This window comes from Chiloscyllium plagiosum, chromosome 26 (genome assembly GCF_004010195.1).
Source record: "Chiloscyllium plagiosum isolate BGI_BamShark_2017 chromosome 26, ASM401019v2, whole genome shotgun sequence".
Classification (NCBI taxonomy): Eukaryota; Metazoa; Chordata; class Chondrichthyes; order Orectolobiformes; family Hemiscylliidae; genus Chiloscyllium; species Chiloscyllium plagiosum.
In genome coordinates this window covers 6,860,483-6,882,374 of record NC_057735.1, presented here as the reverse complement: position 1 = coordinate 6,882,374, position 21,892 = coordinate 6,860,483, and the positions used below count along the sequence as shown (strand labels likewise).

Below are 21,892 nucleotides of genomic sequence, written 5' to 3'. Positions count from 1 at the left end.
ACTGAGCCACCCTCTAACTGAGGTTAGAATTCAGAGTTTGTCAGATGGCAATGAGATTGGCGGTTTTGGTAACCACGGTGAAAAAGCTTAAAATGACTGGAATAATGTTTCATGTTAAAATTACAGCTTCCAGTTGGGAGCCACAGGCAATACCAGCTCAGGTTGAAGACCAACTTAGGAACCCAGGGAGATGGTCCTCTGACTCATTCTCCAACTGGAAGCAGCACCACCCTAATAGCTACAGAGTCAATGATGTTTAATCATGCTGGTAACAGGCATCAGGACCGGAAGTCAAAGATTGTTTTGGAACAAGTTCTGCATTTCACAGTTACCACAGTCACCTGAGTAAGCTGACTGTTCATTGATGGAAGGGAAGCAAACTGATTTCCTCCACCCCAGATGACAGACACACAACCCAATGTGATATTGAGACCACTCACACCAGAATAATTGTGGGCCTTTCTGTCCTCAGCCAAAGGAGGCCAGTTGAAGGCAGCAGTAACAGTGCTAACTAATGGCAGAAGTTGGGTAGAAATCAGGCTGGGTTCCCATTCCTGATCAGAACATGGAAAAGCTCTGTTGGAAAAGTGTGCTTCATCAGTGTTAGACTACGAACAATAGTAGGCTTGGCTGTGATACCCTCATGGCCAAATAGCCCAAAAACATTCAACACTCAAGGTAATGGCAGAGGAAGTGCTTTGGAAAAGTACTTACACCCACTGCCCAATCACTGCAGTTCTTCCCGAGACTCACTGCTGGATCCTGTTTACACTGGGACATTCCAGTCATCTCCACCGAATAGCATAACTTGACATTTAAAAATTACACCACAACTCTCATATACAACATGATGTGCGTTTGTTATGGAATTTAAAATGAAAACTTTGATATATAACAACTAGAACAGATAAAGTCTGAAGTAAATGAGTCATAATCTCCGTAACAACATGAAAAAAACCTCTCCATTTTTGTATCAGTAAAACTATATTGATTGCACATCACCAGCCACCCACTGAGAATCCAACTCATTTTTTTTTTTTACTCAATAACAAACCACACCTCAATATTTGTTAAAAAAAATGACACCGCCAAAATTCCGAGTGCCACGATCTGCTGTTCAGTGCTTTATTTAACTCTTTCATCTGATGTGGGCATTGCTGGCTAAGTCAGGGTTTATTGCTCATCTCTGGTTGCCCTCAAGAAAGTGGTGATGAGTTGCCTTCTTGAACCATCGCAGTCCATGTGGAGTCAGTACGCACAGAGTGCCGACTGGCAGGAAGCTCCAGGATTTTGACCGATTGGCAATAAAGGATTGACAATGCACTTTGAGGGGTGAGGCCAAACAAACCCGCCACACATTCAATGCCCAAGTCTGACTTTATCAGAAATAGTGGGCTCTTCCAGGCAGGGAGAGAGTGAGGTCTGCAGATGCTGGAGATCAGAGCTGAAAATGTGTTGCTGGAAAAGCGCAGGTCAGGAAGCATCCAGGGAACAGGAGAATCGACGTTTCGGGCATAAGCCCTTCTTCAGGAATGAGGAAAGTTTGTCCAGCAGGCTAAGATAAAAGGTAGGGAGGAGGGACTTGGAGGATGGGCGTCGGAAATGTGATAGGTGGAAAGAGGTCAAGGTGAGGGTGATAGGTCAGACTGCAGTGGGGGCGGAGAGGTCAGGATGATGGTTGGAGGAAGAGCGCCTCATCTTCTGCCTAGGAACCCTCCAACCACAAGGCAGGAACGCGGGTTTCACCAGTTTCCTCATTTCCCCTCCCCCCACCTTGTCTCAGTCAAATCCATCGAATTCAGCACCGCCTTCCTAACCTGCAATCTTCTTCCTGACCTCTCCGCCCCCACCCCAGTCTGACCTATCACCCTCACCTTGACCTCTTTCCACCTATCACATTTCCGACGCCCATCCCCCAAGTCCCTCCTCCCTACCTTTTATCTTAGCCTGCTGGACAAACTTTCCTCATTCCTGAAGAAGGGCTTATGCCCGAAACGTCGATTCTCCTGTTCCCTGGATGCTGCCTGACCTGCTGCGCTTTTCCAGCAACACATTTTCAGCTCTTCCAGGCAGGGAGAGAGGGAGGGAGAGAGAGCGAGAGCGAGAGAAGAATTGCATGAGCTTAGAACCCAGAGAGCTAAGGATTTCACTGAGCTTCCTGCAACCTGGTCAAGTTAGATCATTTCATAAGTCAAGTTAAATAGGCACAGCATCCTACAGTGTGTGCTCACTGAGGCCTGACGATCTTGGTATGAATTCCAGAAGTGGTGAAGTTTTCCAATGGCCATAAAATTAAATGGCTGGTGACCAACAACAAGCACCATTCTTTTAGTCCTGCAGGGAATGGTAGTGTGCAACTCCTGAGATGGGCAGGATGCAGATGAGGGCACGGGGGATGAAAAAGTAGCAACATGCATTCTGAGCACTCAGCCAATCCCTGTTTCCGCTGAGAATGAGAATCTTTATTCTAAGAACCAATGGTCAAGACCATCATAAATGGTGTTGTGTTGCTTTGAGGGAGCCCTACAAGACACCATTAGGAATAATGGAATGATCAGCAGAAAGTAACAATCCTTCTCATTCTTAGTTATCAAAGAAAGACTCTACAGAGACAAGGGAATCAATGGCAATGTCTCCAATATTTGGCAATGTGGCACTTCTGGCTGCACACACCAATCCCAGAGACATTAACTCTGAGCTCAGGTCAGGAGTGGGAAGATTCACTACTCAGAGATGGGAACGAGGAATTGTAACATGTAGCCTTAGGTATTTGGGATGAATGAGGCGGCGGCGACGGCCTAGTGATATTGTCGTTAGACTATTAATCCAGAGACCCATGCAACGTTCTGGGGACTCTGGCTCAAATCTCACCACAGCAGACGGTGAAGTTTGAATTCAATAAAACTCTGGAATTAAGAAGCTAATGATGACCGTGAATCCATTGTTGATTGTTGGGAAACCCCCATCTAACTCATTATTGTCCTTTTGGAAAGGAAACTGGCATCCTTACAGGGTCTGGCCTACGCATGACTCCTGACCACACGTGACTCTGGACCACACAACATTATTGACTCTTAACTGCCCTCTGGGCAATAAATGCTGGCCTGCTCAGTGATGGCCTCACTCTGTAGAGTGAATAGGAGTGACACAGCCCAGGTGGTGCCAAACCCTGGCTAGTCAGCATTCAAACCCTCATCTGGAGAGGTCCTGGAGAATGCTGTGGAACATTCCAACCAGCTGAAGGCACTGCAAACATTTTCTGCATGACAAATGTCAAAGAGGATGGCAGAATTGAATGGCATTCTTTGTAGGACCAGAGAGATAAGGTAAAGCACCATGAAATGCACACTCTCCAAGGCCACACCACTCCACAAATACTGGGAGAAATATATTTGTCTCAGGCTGTTGGTTGGGTATCTGTAAGAGGGTCTGGAATCTCAAATCACTACCTCATGCCATAATTTTCCCATAATTTTCAGCAAATAAAATCAGAAGTGCTTTTGGGGGGAATCCTGTGGGGAAAATCAGTTTGCAGTATTTATTTCACTTTATAGGGATTCCCCTAACATTAAAAATGTCATTGAAACCAAGAGCTTCATGGAGAGCATTAAAACTCCAAGTTGAGACTGACCCCAGATAAAGTTACGAATTCCTGTCTAATGAGAAAGCAACTTATCTTTTGCTTCCAGTTTCTTTTCTCACCAGCTGCTGTTCCTGGTTACCCTTTAGCATCCAAGTGGCATGTGTTATAAATTCTTTGGTAACCATTAACCCATAATTTGTCTGGACACAGCTTAGATGGAGCTAAGGTGCCAAACTTGTTTACAGCGCAATTGCCATTGGGACATAATACTGGCACATTCCAAATCCCCTAAACGGTCAGATCGACAGGAATCTCGTTTACACCTTAAGACACATTCACATGACCATGGCGAGTAAACAAAGGCAACAGGTAGGTCTTTGTCACCATCCACCTGGCTGCTTTCCCTAATTTAAATTCCCCAATTTCAATGAAGCATGGGTTGGGGCAGAAGGGGCTTCTGCCTGCCCTCTGAGGTGGGCTTAAGAAAAACCCTAAACCAGTATTCTGAAGAACAGCGAGCGAGTTCTCACTGGCCTGGCTAGTAGAGTGAGTGAGTGAGTGAGTGAGTGAGCGAGAGAGATCTGGTCATTAATAGATTGATATGTGTGGGATCTTGCTGTACACTGACTGACGGACCCATTTCCTCTGGATTACAACAGTGACCAAACTTCGAGAATTTCACTTTGCTGCAAAGTGCTTTGGGGCATCCCAGGTCTGCAGAAGGCGCCATACAAATGCAAGTCCCCTGTCTCGCTCACGGTCTCTGCTGGAGCACGAGAGGAACCACAATCCAGAAAATATGAGAAGAATCACACTTCTATAACCAGCCAGGTCGAAACAAGAGAAAAAAAACGCACTAAAAATGTGTCGGATTTGGGCCGAAAGAGAGTGTGTTGTTTACATCAGACAGCAGACACCAGAGAATGACAGCATTATCCAACCATATGGAAATTTCCTTCATTTCCATCCACTGAAGTCATGGCAATAATAGGGACTCAACTTGATTGCAGGGATAATGAACAATGGAATGTTCACTCGCAAGAAGGAATGTGTAAATTCACAAAACAGACCAATCTTGGAAAGGGTCAGTAATTTCCTCTTGGCTGGGGCTTTGCTAAAACACCAAACAAACATTAGGATTTGTGGAATTTCCCGTCACACAGAGAGAAGGCAAAAAAGGTTCGAGTTTCGATCTCACGCCGTTATCTCATTACAGCAACAGAAAGCACTCAGCACTATAAGGAAATGCAATCAGAGAGCACCGTCCTATTGTAAACAGTCACAATACTCCTGTTTCAGGAATGGCTAATAAAACAATCCATCAACATCATTTACTGACTGTTTATTAGCATATCCAAAGTGTAAAGTCTTATAAAGAGCAATATTGGCAGTGCAAGTGGGTACTTTTTAAAAGTTTTCATTAAGTACCCACTCTGTACCAGGTCGAGTGATGACATTCTGTCGGATAGTGGCCATGGTGTCTGGGCATAGGTTTCTCTTAAAATGTCAACACTCTAGGAACACAAGTGTTATTTTGCATTGAGTGGGCCTAAGTGGTGAGTGACAGTAGGCTGTTCAACCATGACATGCATCACGTGGCAGCCACAAACCTTCCAATTTGCAGCAGGCACCTGTACAAGTGCACAGTCCACCAAGGAAACACATGACAGAAAAGAAAGAAAGAAAGAGGACACTTGTAGATTTCCTCATCAGCACGGAGACGCGTTTGGGTCCTCAGCGAAGACCAAGAGATTGTGCCAGGTTGCCAGGGAACAACAGGGACTGAGGTCAACAAGAACGTTCCTGTATCAACAGGGTCCGGGGTCCAAGCCACAGCAGGTCTTTGGGGATACAAGAATGTCTGAAGCCCCTGTGCAAAGTAACACCACCACTACGCCCAGCAGATCCCAGAACATGGACTATTTGCTAAGAAGGTTCAAGAGGCACTTCATAAATCAAGCAGTGCTATGTGCTTTACAACCCACTTAAAAGCATTAAGAAAAAACATACAACATTTCTATTTGAAGATCAAGGACGGGAAGACTGCCAAACGAGTTATTGGGACTATTGGACACAGCTGTGCACTTTACACAAAGCAGACCCAGCTCCCTCCGCAGGCCATGGCCTGCACAGCGCGTACAACGGAATCGAAAATTACAGGTGGACTCTGTGCAGCGCCTCGACATCACTCCTAAACCCCTACAAACATTGTCAAATTGTTTGTTTCCCTTATTTATCACTGCTTTATTCCCTGATGGTGTGAACCCCACCCCACCCCACCCTTTGGGATACAACAAGACCCTACAGGATCTCATCCCAGCAGGGATGTGTGGGCTACTGGCTGCTAGGGCAGGGGTTCAGGATCAGTCCCTACTATAATGGCAATTCGCCGCTCCCACACCCCCCCCCCCCCCTCACAATGCAAACCCAGTCGTTGGCTGATGCTCACATCTAGGCTTGTGCATGAAGAGCAATACTCAGAGTACAGTAAAGAAGGGCTCTCCACACTCAGCAAGAAACTCTTCATCTCCTAAAAATTCAGGAAAGCTTTGCCTTCCCCGGCATGAGGTTAATAAGCTGCCTGTATAGGGCTAGATTGATGCTGCTGAAATCAGGCCTTAGACCATTACTGCAACATATTAGATAACATTCGGTTTCTAGAAGCAACTTCCACAACCACAGGACACCCCAGTCTCCAACTACTTTTGAAGTGACCATTTCAACACAGGAAATGGGGCTACCAAGTTTTGCACAGCGAGATCCCACAAACATCAATGTGAAAAATGATCAGGTACTCTCTCTCTGTGACATTGGTTCAGGGATGAGTATTGTTCACGATAGTATGTGGAGCTCCATTGTGCTCCTTCAAAGAGTGACTGTGGGAATTGTTTTCAGCCAGAGATGATGTGTTCCTGTTTTAACATCTTATCCAAAAAATAACGCCAAGGGTTAGTGCCTGTTTTAGCTTTGGGGACATTGTGTTTGTCCATTCCCAATATGGCAGTCACATTATTAAGAAGCGAGAGAGAGGGTGCTTCCTCCCCACTATCTGGGGGACTATCAAAGGCCACAGAATGCTAGGATTATGGGCGTGAGGGGCAAGTAGCCAAATTTAAATGGCAGCTTCAGAACAGTAAGGGAGAATGTGGGTGGATGGTGATGGGACGAAATATCTTCTTTCACTCGGGACCTCACTCAGGAAGAGACTATGATGAAGGTACAGTTCAGAGAGGATGTTTGGGATTCAGAGCTGCTGTCAGTTCCCAGTATGTTGGCAGCCCAGGCCTACCTTCATAGATATTGATGATGTGTGGGTGATTGAGCGATGACATGATCTCAATCTCTCGCCGGATGTGGACCAGATCCTGTTCATCTTTGATTTTGTCTTTGCGAATCGACTTAATGGCAACCTGTCAAGATACAAATGGGTGCTTTTTTAATCCACCTGAATCACAGAACTTTTTCATAAACTTACAAATGGTCATGCTGGTGTTTAAGTCCCACCAGAGTCTGATGGCCACCCTCTCTCTAACCTTCCCTTGAGATTGGGCTCTCTTCAAACTGGAGTCTAGTTCATTCCTCACTCACTTTGTCCCCATGATTGGTGGCTGTGCCCATAGCTCTGGAATCCTGATCCCAAAAGTTTATTTTTTGGGCCCAAGCCTACTGTTGCCACTCCAATGTGAGGGTGCCAGGGGAACGTTATCACAGAAGGATTTGAACATTCAGATGAAACCAGTTAAAATCCAGCCTGCTTATCAAAAAAAAATTGGGGAAACTATACCAAAGGCTGGTATAAGTAACCAGAGGAGGCTCGCTCCTCTATAGTCTGCAATCACATTAAACAATCAAAACCCTATAGTGTTTCGTAATTTGGTAAACTGCAGGTTACCTGCTGCTTCTTTAACCTGCTGTAATCACTTCCCATTGACCTCAGGTGGGAATAATGATGTATATAGCCAGGGTTCATTTTGTATAATTTATAAAATCAATCTGTATCTTGGGTGCTGTGAGAATCATGGGGGTATTTGCACCAGGATTATCCAACAGTGCAATCGATCCAGCTTTACAAAGCACACAAACTAGACAGAAACTAAACAAAGAGATACCAGGTACTGAGGGAGCGCTGCACTGTTGGAAGGGTCATCTCTTGCAGGAGATCTAAAAGATACAGTCTGCCTGCTCTAGTCATGGCAAAAGATCTCATGGCCATTTTGGAGAGGTTAGGGGTATTCTCCCGTTTCTTCATCACAATTTATCTCACAGCCAAAATGTACTCCAGTATCTCGTCATTATCATGTAGAGTCATATAGCATGGAAACAGACCCTTTGGTCCAACCAGTCCATGCTGACCATGTTCCCAAACTAAACTAGTCCCACCTGCCCGTGTTTAGCCCATATCCTTCCAAACATTTCTTTTTCATGTCTTTAATCAAAATAAAAATTTATACTATAGAAATGTAATAACTGTAAGAAATCTGGAAGTCTAGAAATATGCTTGAATCTCAGGAGCAGCTACAAGATGCACGCTACTCTCAGTCCATCAGCAGTCCCTCTCAGATGACGACCACTCACTGCTCTCAGTCCACCATGTTACTGTTTCTGGGAGCTGGCTGTGCGCAAATTGGCAGTTGCTTTTTTCTACATTACAACTGTTAAAGAACAACACCTAGTTGTCTGTAAAACAAGTTGGTGGGTAATGACTCTACTACACTGAGCGCTTTGGGGCCAAAACTTATTATGACGCATTAAGTGATTCAAAGCAGCACTTTGCTAAGAATTTGAGTCCTGACCCTTTTGCAAGACCCAGGACACTGGGTGCAGAGGCTTTCCTGCCTTTTGTTCTCTTGCTTTAAAAAGTTTGAGACTGAGCTTGGTGTCTCTGACCAGAACTGACAGCTCGTCAGGGACTCTGGCTTCAGAGCTGGCGCCCCATCTGTCTGAGGTCTGGGGCAATTATGCAAACCTTTTTATTGGAGCTTATCAGGGCAGAAAACTCTGAGCTGGGATTCTTGCAGATCTGAGGCAAGTCTCCTGGGAAAGGACCTGAGCATTCACTGATCCCGAACAAATAGACACACACAAAAAAAACAAATTCAATGATCCCGGTCACCCTGACAACAGATGGAGAAAGGCATTTGGAATGCTGGTCATAGAGCAAGGCAAACCTGTGACGCCCTCTAACATGGAGTCAGTCAGCTCAGAGTGTTTGCGTTTGAAAAGCTTCAATGTAAACAGACACAGGCCTGAGAGTTAGACTGTGCTCAGCCAAATGACTGGCATGTGACTTTATTCACCAGGAGGCAACCCCAGAGATGACAGGACGACAACTTCAACATCTTACAACCTCTTTAATGCCGTGAAATGTCCCAGTGCACTGCACAGGAGAGGTTTCTTAATAAAATATTAGGTAAGGAGATACACAGGACCAGGAGCTTAGTCAAAAGATGTAGGTTTTAAAGAAACAGCTTGAATTAAAAGACACAGATTTAGCGAGAGAATTTCAGGGCCTGTGGCCTAAGTAGCTGAAGGCACAGTCAGCAGGTGGTTCATCTGTGTGCAAGAGGGGGCAGGGACAGAGAAACAGAGATCTGGGAGGAGATTATGGATGGAAAGAGCTGGGGAAATGTAAAGAGTAAGTGCCTTAAAATTAACGCAACGTGACCTCAAAGGAATGATGAGGGAAAGGAACATAACGTAAATGCACAGAGAAGGTCATCTGTCAGCTCAGAGTCCACTGACAGTCCACAGCTAATGATGGATTGAGTGTTTGCCTTTTGTAGGGCAGTATGAATGAGGTGGGCTGGGGGAGGAGGTTCCATTACCCCATCAAAACTTGTATTTAACAAAAATCTAGTGATCCTAGAGTTTAACATTTGGATGAGTTGATGGTTTGGTGGGAGGGGGAGCTCCCATTACTCTCTGTGTAATGAATTACTTCCTGATATTACCTCAGAAAAGACCAGCTGTAGCTGCAGCCCCAGCACTGTCAGTCAGTCACTCTGGCTATTCACCTGTGAAGGAGTCTATTTCATAACAGCACACCAGGAAGGATGGCTTCATCCTGGGCGATCGGGGCTGAGGCAGCTTTACCCTGATCGCCAACAGAGTTGGTCACACTCAATACCAACAGTGAAACAGAAACAAAGTGTTCCATTTCCTCCAGATCTCTCAGCCCTGAAATCATGGGTGAAGTAGCACAGTGGTCTCCTCACCCAAGAAAGGACATACTATCCAGAGGGGGAATGCACAGTTTTGGTTCCAGGCATAAAGGGGCTGTTCCATGGGGAGAGATTGAGAAGGATGGAACTATAAACCCTGCAGTTTATAAGAATCAGAGGTGATCTACCCAAGCAGATGAAATCCTTAAGAGTAAATGTTAAGAAAATGTTTTCCTTGGCTGAGGGATTTGGAACAAAGGGCAGGTGCCCTCAATTAAGGCTTTAACCATCGAGAAAAGGAATAATGTCTCCACTCTGAGCTGTGAATCTTTGTTCCAGGGGATGCTGAGTCATGGAGTATATAGAACAGATTGTAGGGGACTAAGAGAATTAAAGCTCAAATGGTGTGACAGATTAGAGAAGAAAGTCAGCCACTATCTGATAGTAACTGGTGGTGGAGACAACTATCATGTTCAACTTCAGCATGAAACTCACAAACAAAAATAAAAATCAGCATCCAAAATGCTCTTTTCACTCCCTTTCTTTCATATGCCCATTAACCCTCTTCATTCCTGGAACTGTAAACAAAAATTATGTCCCACTATCCCCTTCCCCATTTTTGGGCTGAACCTTTGGGGGATTTCAAATTAACAGACAAAACCTGAACCAGATATTCACCATTTGGTTTCAAAGTTGATTCAGGCTTTTTTTTTTAAAAAAAGAAATGTCTATGCTTTGCAGTTCTCTGCGGGAGACTGTACGTATCATCAGTCATCGTTCCCACAGAGTGTTCTGACTGTGTTATGTGGGGGTTGATGGGGGTGTGGGCTTGGGATGAAGAAACTTATTGGACAGGGTGGGAACTGCGTGGAGTTCAAGCTGAACAGCAGCTCACCCACATGGTTACTCATTCAGATAGGTTTCAAGGGAACAGCTCAAATGCTGGATGCATTTGTGCTGTGGTGCATGACCTGTTACTTATTAAAGAATGCTTCAATTAAGGAAGAGCTGTAAAAAAGGTGAAGCAGCTGTACACTCTCTGAAAACTGCTACCTCCGTGTTAGTGCATCAGACATTTATGTGGGAGAAGCTGGGTTAGCAGCCTCAACTGGGAGGCACTCAAAAAAAAAGAGAGTTAGGAGAGGAACAGTGGCCATCTTCTGTGATGTTATAACTCCAGTAAATGGATGGAATTCACTTGATTTCCCCCTGCTTTACATCCCTTGAGAGACTTTCCTCACAGTAGTTTACCCCACCCTTTGGTCCTATCATCAGGTCCCTTACCTAGTCTCTCTCTGCTCTTCCCAAAGTCCATTTGGACCATATGTTCCCTCATCATAAAGCACTCCAGGACATCTCCCCACATGAGGAGTATGCTTGTAGCTGTAAAGGAGCTGTCACAGACAAGCATGTTGCATCCATTTGAGGAGAATAATAAATGGAATAGGGGAAAAGTAGAAAGAATGGACTGTTCAGTTGGCCCTGAGCAATTGTCACAACACATTTTCTTAACCCGTCTGTTCAGATACACTCTGGAATCAGTGGACCTTGAACTCAGGTCTCCTGGCCTAGAGGTGGGGACATTATCACTGAGCCATAGCCGCACCCCCTCCCCAAATTGCAGCATATCCTGATGAAAATTCCATGGAACTTGCAAAGATGCTTTTTGTTCTGGGTGAGGGGGCATTGGAGGATTGATTATCACAACCTCCTTTAGAGCCAGTGCTACATTGCAAGGCAGAAAATGTGTCAGCAAGCTCCCACAAAACAGCAATGAGAGATTGACTTGATGAACTGGCTCAGAAACAAATAACAACCAAGACACAAGGGAGAGTTTCCTTGTGTTTCCTCAAGGTCTGGGTTGAGTTCAGTCTATCGGATAGCGGGCAGAGATGGGGCCTCAGTTTTAAAGGTGTCATTCAAAGGACTGGGGCATGGACGCTGCAGCACAGCCAGCTTAGATCACGTGCTCCAGTCACTGACGTAGGACTTGAACCTATAACCTTCTAACACAGGAGGTGAGAGAGTTACCACTGAGCTGCATTTGACACACTCGGGATCAACAGTACTGTGGCTCGCCCATGCCTGAAGGGGGAATGCGTAACTAACTACAAGTTTGTTTTTGTGCACTGAATTTGCCAACAGCACAACAAAACACCCAAGAGGTTTGTGGGGACAAGGAAGAAAAGGAAGTGGGAAGAATTTAGAAAACAGGGATATATTTCAGCCTATAAAAACCTTTACAGTGCACTTAGAGAGAATTCATCAAAAAAAAACTCATTAAGGAAAAAGAATGCAAGAGGCAGATGCAATTATAAACTGTTACATAAAAAAGTAGGATTCAGAGAGATACAGAATCTACACAAACTTCCATGTGGGAATTACACAGTGTCCAAAATTGGATAATAGTGGACCCCCGAATACTCAGTGAGGTGACACTGCCTCTTGAAGTTTCACTTAAAATATTTTTAAAAAGTGATAGAACAAAAATTGGACTCATGACAGAGTGGCTAATGCTCCCTGGCAGCCTGTTTTCTTTCAAAACAGGGCATTGCGCAAGCGGACAGGTCGATTTGCAGGTTTCAACGTTTCAAAACCAAACATTTATTTTTAAATTGAGCCAATGGCTTGCGAGTGAAATTAATTATTTACCTGTCCCTACGTATACGTCTCCTGGCTCAAACTGAACCTTTCTGTGCAAATAGACAGCTCTAAGAACTGAGCTCATAAACGGGCCCATTAGAAACAGACAAGACTCAAACCAATAGGCCTGGGGGACAATTTCCTACTGTATTAACTGCAGTATTGACATAATACATGCATGCAGAATGAAACAGCCTCTCCTAAGTCCCAGCTGCTGTAGTGTTAGTGGCGAAAATCGGTGTGTGTTCCAGAACACTGGTCAGCACCACTCCCACAGAAAGAGGACATAGGCAACGTGCAATTTTCACATCGCTGCATTACATCACAGATGGGATGAGGAAGAAATATACAGTTTTCTCAAATCTTCTTCTGTCATTCAATAAAGATCAAGGCTGAGCTGTATTCCCAACTCCAGTCTTTGTGCTAGATCTGAAAACCAGGTGAATGGTTTAATGTACCCCTGCTGCTGGAGGAACATCCCTTGATGCACTAGTGTAATATTTTATATTTCACCTGACTTACATTCATGTTAGACTAAATAGAAATCAAAAGAAACTTTGTTAGAATATAACCTTTTTCTAGTTTTTATAAACAAGAGTTAGTTCCCTGTAACTACACTTGCCTCTTAAATCTGGAGGCTAAAATGATCACATCTACAGTCATCTCCACAAATGCACTTAATCCTAGTCTTTCATCAATCCGGGGAAAGACCTTGCCAAATTTGCATTGGTGCCAATCCCTCTAGTCCAAGTAGCCAACGCTATTGCCCACATGGAGTAAATCAAGTTTCAAACTTACAGCAATCTAGCTCTTGTTGAATTGGAGTTGCTCGGACCTGCTGTAGAACCTGGGCAAGCTCCGACCGGCCTTCTGCTACTCAACATGAGCTCAAAGCCTTTTCATGCTCCCAATAACTGCTACCCAGCTCTTGGAGAGATCGGAGTCCGTATTGTGGGGGGGGGGGGGTTCTCTAGAACCAGTGCATTTCATTTCACTGTCATCCCCTAAAAGGGGAATCAGAATTGGAGAATCGAGGTCAGCGTTTCCTGGGAAGGTGAATGCTCAACTACTTTCCCTACAGGGGCAACATCTAAAAGGCACCTGGATAGGTATATGAATAGGAAGGATGGAGGTGCCGGTGTTCGACGGGGGTGTACAAAGTTCAAGTCACACAACACCAAGTTTAGACCAACTAGCACTAGGATTTAGAGGGACACAATATTGGCAAACAGGTTAGGATATCTGGCAGGCACAGATGAGTTGGATTGAATGGCCTACTTCTATGCTGTACAACTCTATGACTCTATTAAAGAGGAGTTTAAGATTTAAGTCTAGCTGATTGTTCCAGCAGTGTGAACCTGTCTGATCATATTAGGTTTCTGCCCCTTTCATCGGCTGCTTTTTTCTGGTTAAGATTCAGCTGCATGAATTCTCACAGTCTTCTAACCGGAGCTCGTGCTCACCAGATGGTTCACACTTTTATTGACCCTGACCTTCAGTTTCCTCCTCACTCTGTAGACTAACTGAACAACAGCAGAAGCTCATCAACCAACTGGTCAATAATTCCACATGCATTAGGACCTGTTATTGAATTCCATCAGTCATTAAAATTCTTATATAGTTTTACAATGGCAGTATAATGTCCAAATGAAGGGCAATAATATTGTTGAAAATTATGAAATCAAAATTGTCAGCTCTCCCACATCCACAGTTAACAGTCTAAAGATGTTTAGACTTTCTTTATTGAGATATTACTCAACATCAGAAAGCACTTGAAAGCAAAATTAAGTACTTTTAAATTATTATTTTGAAGGAAATGCAGCATTCAATTTACTCTCAGCAAGCTCTCACAAATAAATCATATGTATTGACGAGGATCAAGGAATAAGTATTGAACAGGATGCCATTGATAACTCCTGTTCAGTTCGCAAAAGTTGTCATCGATGAGGTTCTGGTATTGGACAATTTTCTTTTAATAATTAGAATCTCTACAGTGTGGAAACAGGCCCTTTGGCCCAACAAACCCACACTGACCTTCCAAAAAGCAATCCACCCAGACCCATTCCTCTACCCACCCCTGACCAATGCACATAACCTACACACCCCTGAATACTATGGGCGATTTAGCATGGCCAATTCACCTAACCTGCACATCTTTGGACTGTGGAAAGAAATAGAAGCATTCAGAATAACCCATGCAAACACGGGGAGAATACTCCACACAGACACTCACCCAAGGCAGGAATTGAACCTGGGTCCCCAGCGCTGTGAGGCAGCAGTGCTAACCACTGAGCCACCACGCTGCACATTTATTGAACAGTCCAGAATTACACCAGAAACCACGTTATGAGGTGGAGCTGCCTCACAGTCAGTTGCATGTGCTAGAAATTGTACATATTTACTGCACACAGAATCCTGAGTGTGTAGGGGATAGGGGTTTGCACATACTGGCCTTTGAGAAAGAATTCTGCCACTCCCTGCTGTATTCCTTTATAGTGTAATTCAATAAATCGTGTCAGTTACATGACACTGTGGTCTTTTGGTATAAATTCTGTGCCTTATGATCCTACTCCACAGCTACCTGGAGGAGCAGCATTCCAAAAGCTAGTGCTTCCAAATAAACCTGTTGGACTATAACCTGGTGCTGTATGATTTTTAACTAAGTAAAGCCCTGAACAGAGTACCCTTGCTTGGTTTGAGGTTAATCAGCTAACTATGAATGGCAGCCCCTGGATCCAGCTACATCCCTATTTAACTATTCAGTACACTTTCTCATGCCTTATAAATTTTCAAAATTTGGTTTCTTGCATCCCAAGTCCTGATGAGTACAAGACAAAAATCTTTAACTTAGTTGTCTGTTCTTAGCTGATGGGGGCTGGTGGAGTCTCAGTTTAAGCTCTCACCTGAAACACTGCACTGCTGACAATGCAGTACTCTCTCAGTACTGAGGTAGAACTTGAAACCATTGCCTTCGGACACAGACAGTAGAAGTGAAGCTCACCAAGTCACAGCAGATACATAGTCAGTTGTACTCTCTTGCTAATCCAACCAGACAAACTTCCTCTTAACACACGGACACCACTGGAATGTGTAGAGTATTGCATTTCCCAGCACTGTACTGAGACATTTCTCTCTCTTTCAATCAGCTTTTCTGGAGCAGTTAGGAAGTTTAGCATTCTCTTTTGGATGGGGACACAAAAAACATAAAACGTTAATCAGGATTCCAACTCTGGAATAATTCACATCATGGCTGAACTGTGCCCAAGCCCATTCCCAGTTCACCATCCTCAGGAAACGAAAATCAAAGTAACCCATTCTGAGACTGTTTGTTGACTCCCCCAATCATTTGGGGAAGTGAACCTCTGATTTGCACACTCCTTTATGTATTATGTGACTCCTGAAAAATTGCAGACAAGGATATCAGACAAGAATAGGAGAAGAAGCAAAGGCAGAAATTGCTGGAGAAACTCAGCAGGGCTGACAGTAACTGTGGAGAGACAGAACTCTGCTTTCCCTCACAGATGCTGCCAGGCCTGCTGAGTTTCTCCAGAAATTTCCACTTTTGTTTTAGATCTTCAGTATCTGCAGTTCTTTGTTTTAGGATAAGAATAGGATAAATTTGGGTTGCAATTCCCTCGCACCCCATCAAATAAACCGAGGCTTGCTCCTGAAGAACAGGCAGTTGAGCAAGTTTGGAGGAGGTTTTCCCTGAACAATGCAGATCCCTATGAAATAAAACAGCGTGCAATAAACTAACAAGACAGCTGCTGCCCCCCTCCCTAAGCATCCAATTCACTGAACATTGTCTTTACTCTTGGGGCGGCGGAGCAACAATTAACTGTAATCACTGGGAAAGCAATTTTATTGCATGTCATTTGCTTGTTAATATCACACTGCAATTGTACATTATGTTGATACAGCCTTCCACAATGCAAATCCTATCAGTTTTATTTGCATACAATATCAAAGGTCTCCCAATCTATAGCAAAAATAGAACCGAGACCAAACGAATGCTGAGGAATTGTTTCCTTGTCAAAAACAAATTTCCAACTCCCCCTCCCCCATTCCCAAATTAAATCAGGGGCTGGTGAGTATCGCACATAGTAACTGGAGGCCAATCTCCCCCTCCATCCCGCTCTGCCACTGAATTAAACAGTGACTGATCTGTGCCTCACTTCACTGCTCATCTCTCAATACCCTTAACTAAAAAAAAACTATCAATCTCTGTTGTTATGAAATTTTTAGTTGACCTCCAGCCTTGGTAAGTCTTTTTTTTGTCTCAGACTTTCGCTTCCCTTTGTGTGTTGGCACTTCCTGACCACACCCCTGAATGGCTCAGTCTGATATTAAGGTTAGAAAGTGCTTCACAATAGAAGCCTCTCACTCAGATGTGTATTAGCTGGTTTCAGGCCCAGTTACAACGCAGTTCTGATTCTCTGCATTGCTGTACATCAGGGTGTAGGATATAAAAGTGCTTATTGAATCATGAGCGCAGATGGAACCACGAGGGTTAGTGAAAAGAACTGAACCATAAATTTACAATGATGCTTTCTGCAGAACTGTATAGCTATTGTGCTATCATCTGCTTTACATCTGCAGTCTGCATATCTGTTAGTAACTTTGCACAAATGGGCCATTTGGGGAGACCTGATGGGTGGTGGATGTAGTTTATTTGCTCTTAGCATCTAGGGATTGCAGGCCAAACTTGCTTTCCCTTTATATTGGTACTTTTTATAAATGGCCTGTTGAATGGAAAGTGAAAAGCTTCAACAAATTATGTCTTTTTTCAGTAAGTCCTGTGCAATCAAACAGCACTGTTGCCATTGCCTAACTACTAGGATGTTAGGAGAAAGTGAGGACTGCAGTTGCTGGAGATCAGAGTCGAGAGCGTGGTAAAAGATGTTAGAATATAAAGTAAATGAATGATTGCTAATTTTCCCAACACAGGTAATGGCCATCAAGAGGACATCATGAGACAGATACAAATCCCTCATGTATAAAGCACAAACCCTCATCCTTTTCACCTTCCTTTCAGAAGCTAGGTTTAAAAATCTTATAGCTCAGCACTGACCCATCCTAGGTTTCATTACCAACTCAGATGTGGTCAGTCCTGTTCAATAGAGCTTTTTTTTAAAAAAAAAGAAGAAAATGTAGTTGTGGGATGCAGATATCGCTGGCTGGGCATTTATTGCCCATTGCTAACTGACCTTGAACTTGCCCTTCCAAAGGGCAGCTAAGAGTCAGCCACATTACTGTGGGTCTGTAGACCTATGTAGGCACACCAAAGAAGAATGGCAACCTGCCTAGCCCTAGTGAAACATGTGGTTACTCATAATAAATCAATAAACTATGTTGTAGCCATTTATTTTCAGATTTTTATTGAATTCAAAATGTCACTATCTGACATGATAATTTTCCAGCCCACATCCCAAACCTGTTTGTCTGGAACTCTGGAATGGTTACTTTTATAACATTACCAGTACACCATCACCTCCCCAAACATGAAACCCAAATTCTTCACATGGAAACAGGAATACTTGCAAATGAAATAGTGGAACAGCAAGGAAGGTGCTTGTAACATCTATATAAAATCAAACAAAAATAAGCCACATCAAATAGAAACCTGAGAACAAAGCAGATGCAATGGCACATCAAACAAAGCTCACTCCATTGCTCCCCCTCCCCCCAACACACTATCTATCTCCATGATTGCAGGGTCAGTTTACAATATTACAAATGCATCTTAATTGCTCTTCCCTGCAATAGCACTTTCTCCAAAGTGAAAGCAGATTTCAGAAACACTGAGTGCAGATTTAATCAGCACGTTTTCATTCCGAGACGACTGCTCGAGAAACGTCTTACATATTTAATGAATAGGCTGGCTTTCACACGGCTGCACCTGTTTGAATAGTCTTACCCAGGGCTCTCTTCCAGAAAAACCACCCGCTCAATAGGAGCACTGTTGTAAGAGCAAGTGCATTCACACAGGCCAACTGACACAGAGCTGAGGCCAGCTCGTCACCCGAGCCACTACAATGAGCCACTGAGTACTGCCCAGCCGTTGTATTTGTCTGAGCTACAGCAAGAATTTACGTCATCTGACAACAATATAATATTCAATTTATGAGAAATATTTATAAATGTATTTTTAAAGTAGAATCTAGGAGAGGGGAAAAACTGTTGCAAAACTTTCCTCAGGCCTACTATTGCAGGAGACGTAATATTCTGTTACATCTCACTTGGAGATGTATCTTCTGCTCGTTATTCTCACTGCATCTGAAACCTAGGACTCCTTACCCAAGAGCCCTATAGGAACACCTTCACTATATGAACTTCACTCAGTGCGGCATATTGTAAATGTAACTTGTAATTGTAAGTTTAGTGAAATACCTGAGAGTGCCACATACAGTATGGAAAGAAATTGAATTGCATTGTATTTTACAGAATGTCAAATTAAAATGGTTAGGTGATATATCCTTACACATTTTATGAACAGTATATTTTATAGATAAAGACTACAGCAATTCAAAATTAAGGTCCTCCAACACTTTCCAAGCAGCAACTCTGGCTATATAATAAATGCTCACCAAGCAACAATGCTCTCCTTCCAAGAATTAATATATTTCAAAAACCCTTTTGAAACAACCTTTTCCTTTGTTTGGACATGCAGCATGGCTCCCTTTCAATATTGCTGCCTCTGCCTCTAAACACAGACGGAGCAACATTTCTACTGACTGCACTGGGCTTGCAATCTTATCTCATTTGGTGCTTGGGCCACAAGACATAACTAGCAATGACAGATTGCCTCAGCTATACCAGATTCTGGGGATAAGCTAACAGAAACTGATGCTTTTGTAACGATAAAGGAGATTCAATTAAACCTATGCATATTTCCAAGCTGGGAAGAAAGCTGAACTTCAGTGAGCCCAAAGCTTTATTGAAGTTACATTTATTTTTTAAATGGCCTCATTTAACAGTGTGAATTTTGGGATTCAGAAAATTGACCAGAGATTATTACCAAGCAAACAACCCTGAATCACAAATTACTTCTGCGCTGCTCACATTAAATATTAGATTAGTGCTTTTTCTTTAGCTTGAGTACATTATCACTGTTAATAAGCAAAATAGCTCAACTCCAAGTGATTGCTCCACATCATACTCCAAGTTCATCCTTCTTTAAATCGAAAGAAAAGAGAGAGCAGGGTTTGGATTGCTAGGAAAATCCAATTCTGTCAGATGTAAAATATAATTTATTTTTCTAAGAGTACACCCCAAGTTATGAGTCAAATAAACTCCAAATCGCTGAATATAAACAGCAAATGTTCAAACAGCCATTCTAATAACACTGGAAATGGAGGTATGGAACCACAACAGAGACATTTCACCTCTCATATCCACAACTTTATGTAAACGCACTCCTGTTGGTTCCCATTTCGGCACTCTGTCCAATAGCCCCTCCTCTGTAGTTCCCTCAATTGTCCATCCAATTTCCTTTTGCAGTCTTTAATCATTTCTACTTCTACATCCATAGCAAAGCACCTGAGTAACTTTTACAAGAGATTCTGCTCTAAAGATTAGTGGAAGTATTGACTTTGCTTCTGTTCAGAGTATTTCAATATTGCTATTGAGCTAATCAACCATGATCTACCAGTAAAATTCAACTTCCTCTGTCTCTACACTCTGTGGACTGATAGACTTTGAATATGGAGACAGAGCTCACCCACAGTTGGTTATAATATTGCATTCAGTCACCTAACTCAAACAACTTAATTGCCCTAACATGCACATGTAAGATTGGTTACTGGGGGTACTCAATGGTACCCAACCTCAGGGGACTGTTCTGCAGCATGAACCTGCCTCTAGTAGGGAGGGAAGGGAGTAAACATGAAGAGGAGAGATTGGAGGGCAAAAATAAAGTAGAAATGGGCAGCACAGAGCCAGCTCAGCTCACTAACAAAACAAGCAGTCTTTGGGTAGTTGGAAAATCATTAACTCAGGGAAGTGAGACATGGCTGGTGAGTGGGAAGTTAGTTGAAGTGATTGACAGATTCAGAAAACAAAGCAAAGATTACAACCTAAATATCATCTCAAATTTCCTATCCCTCTTTCATTCTTTGCCACTAAAATCCCAATGTTAAATAGGACAGTGCTCACTTAGGAAGCAAATCCTTGTGAAACCACTGAAATATATCCATGATTTCCTCACCATTAATGAGTGAAATATCCCAGAACTCTGAAGGCGCAATTTTGTTTTTGCAGAATGAATACAGGAGGAGCACTCCTATGACATTAACACAGTGACAGGAGTAAACTAGATGCAAGCCAGCATCTTTTAGTGTACCATTGCATTTCTTACATATAGGAGAAAGTGAGGATAGCACATGCTGGAGGATGAGAATTGGCTAAGCGAAGCAACGAAGAAAGCATAGCATGTCAGGCAGCATCAAGACAGTCAACGTTTCAGGCAGAACCCTTCTTCAGGACATCCCCAGTCCCAAAGAAGGATCCGGCCCAAAACATTGACTCTCTTGCTCCTTGGATGCTTTCTTACATATAGCCCTAAGATGTCACCACCAGTGACAGACTTCTGACCATCACTTCACTCAACGTAACCCGAGGACTCAGATTTTGAGCAATTGTCAAAATAGCCAGAAGGGAGGAGGATGGGGAAGATGAGAATTTTTCAATGCAACATGTTGTCATGATATGGTTTGCACCAGACTAAGAGGGTGGTGGCAGCACAATGATCACTCTCAAAAAGGAATTGGATGAATCCATGAAGGAATAAAATTTACAGGCAGAAGAAAATGGAACTAATTCGCTGAGACAGGCAGGAAAGGCCAAATGGCATCATTTTGCACTGGATCATTGTAAGTTAACTCAGAATGCTCTGTCCCAGCATGGACACAAACAGCAGCAATTTTAATTTCAGCCTTCCGATGGAATTTATCGTCAGGATAGGATTCGGGGAGCTCACACCCGGACACTCACACATGCACACACAAAGACTGAAAGGCATTCTTTGCAGTTGCAGAGGTCACATTGGCCAGGAATTTCAACTGAGACATTCAGCAACTTCAACAACTCTCTGCACTTTATTTTATTCTTTCCTAGGATGTGGGTATCACTGATGAGATCAGCATATATTACCCATCCCTGATCAAGCTTGATCTGAGTTGTTTGCAAGGGTTATTTCAGAGGAAGCCAATCACATTATTGTGGGTCTGGCATCACATGGGCCAGACTAAATAAGGTCAGGAGATTTCCTTCCCCAGGAGATAATGAGGACTGCACATGCCGGAGAAGTCAGAGTCAATAAAGCGTGGTGCTGGAAAAAGCACAGCAGGTCAGGGCAGCATCTGAGAAGCAAGAGAGTCGACATTTCAGTGACTGATGAAAGGTTTTGCCCGAAACATTGACTCTCTTGCTCCTCAGATGCTGCCTGACCTGCTGTGCTTTTTCCAGCACCAAAGTTTCCTTTCCTGAAGGACATCAGTGAACCAGA

At 43.4% G+C, this 21,892-nt stretch overlaps 1 protein-coding gene across 1 annotated transcript in view; it reads right to left on the bottom strand.

Annotated features, from left to right (window-relative positions):
• The window catches only part of nuak2 (NUAK family, SNF1-like kinase, 2), a 41,688-nt gene that overhangs the window by 16,963 nt on the left and 2,833 nt on the right, over nt 1–21,892 (bottom strand). Inside the window, exon 2 of the mRNA XM_043716378.1 lies at nt 6,873–6,993. Within this exon, the coding sequence (XP_043572313.1) occupies nt 6,873–6,993 (121 nt within the window). The remainder of the gene's footprint in view (nt 1–6,872; nt 6,994–21,892) is intronic.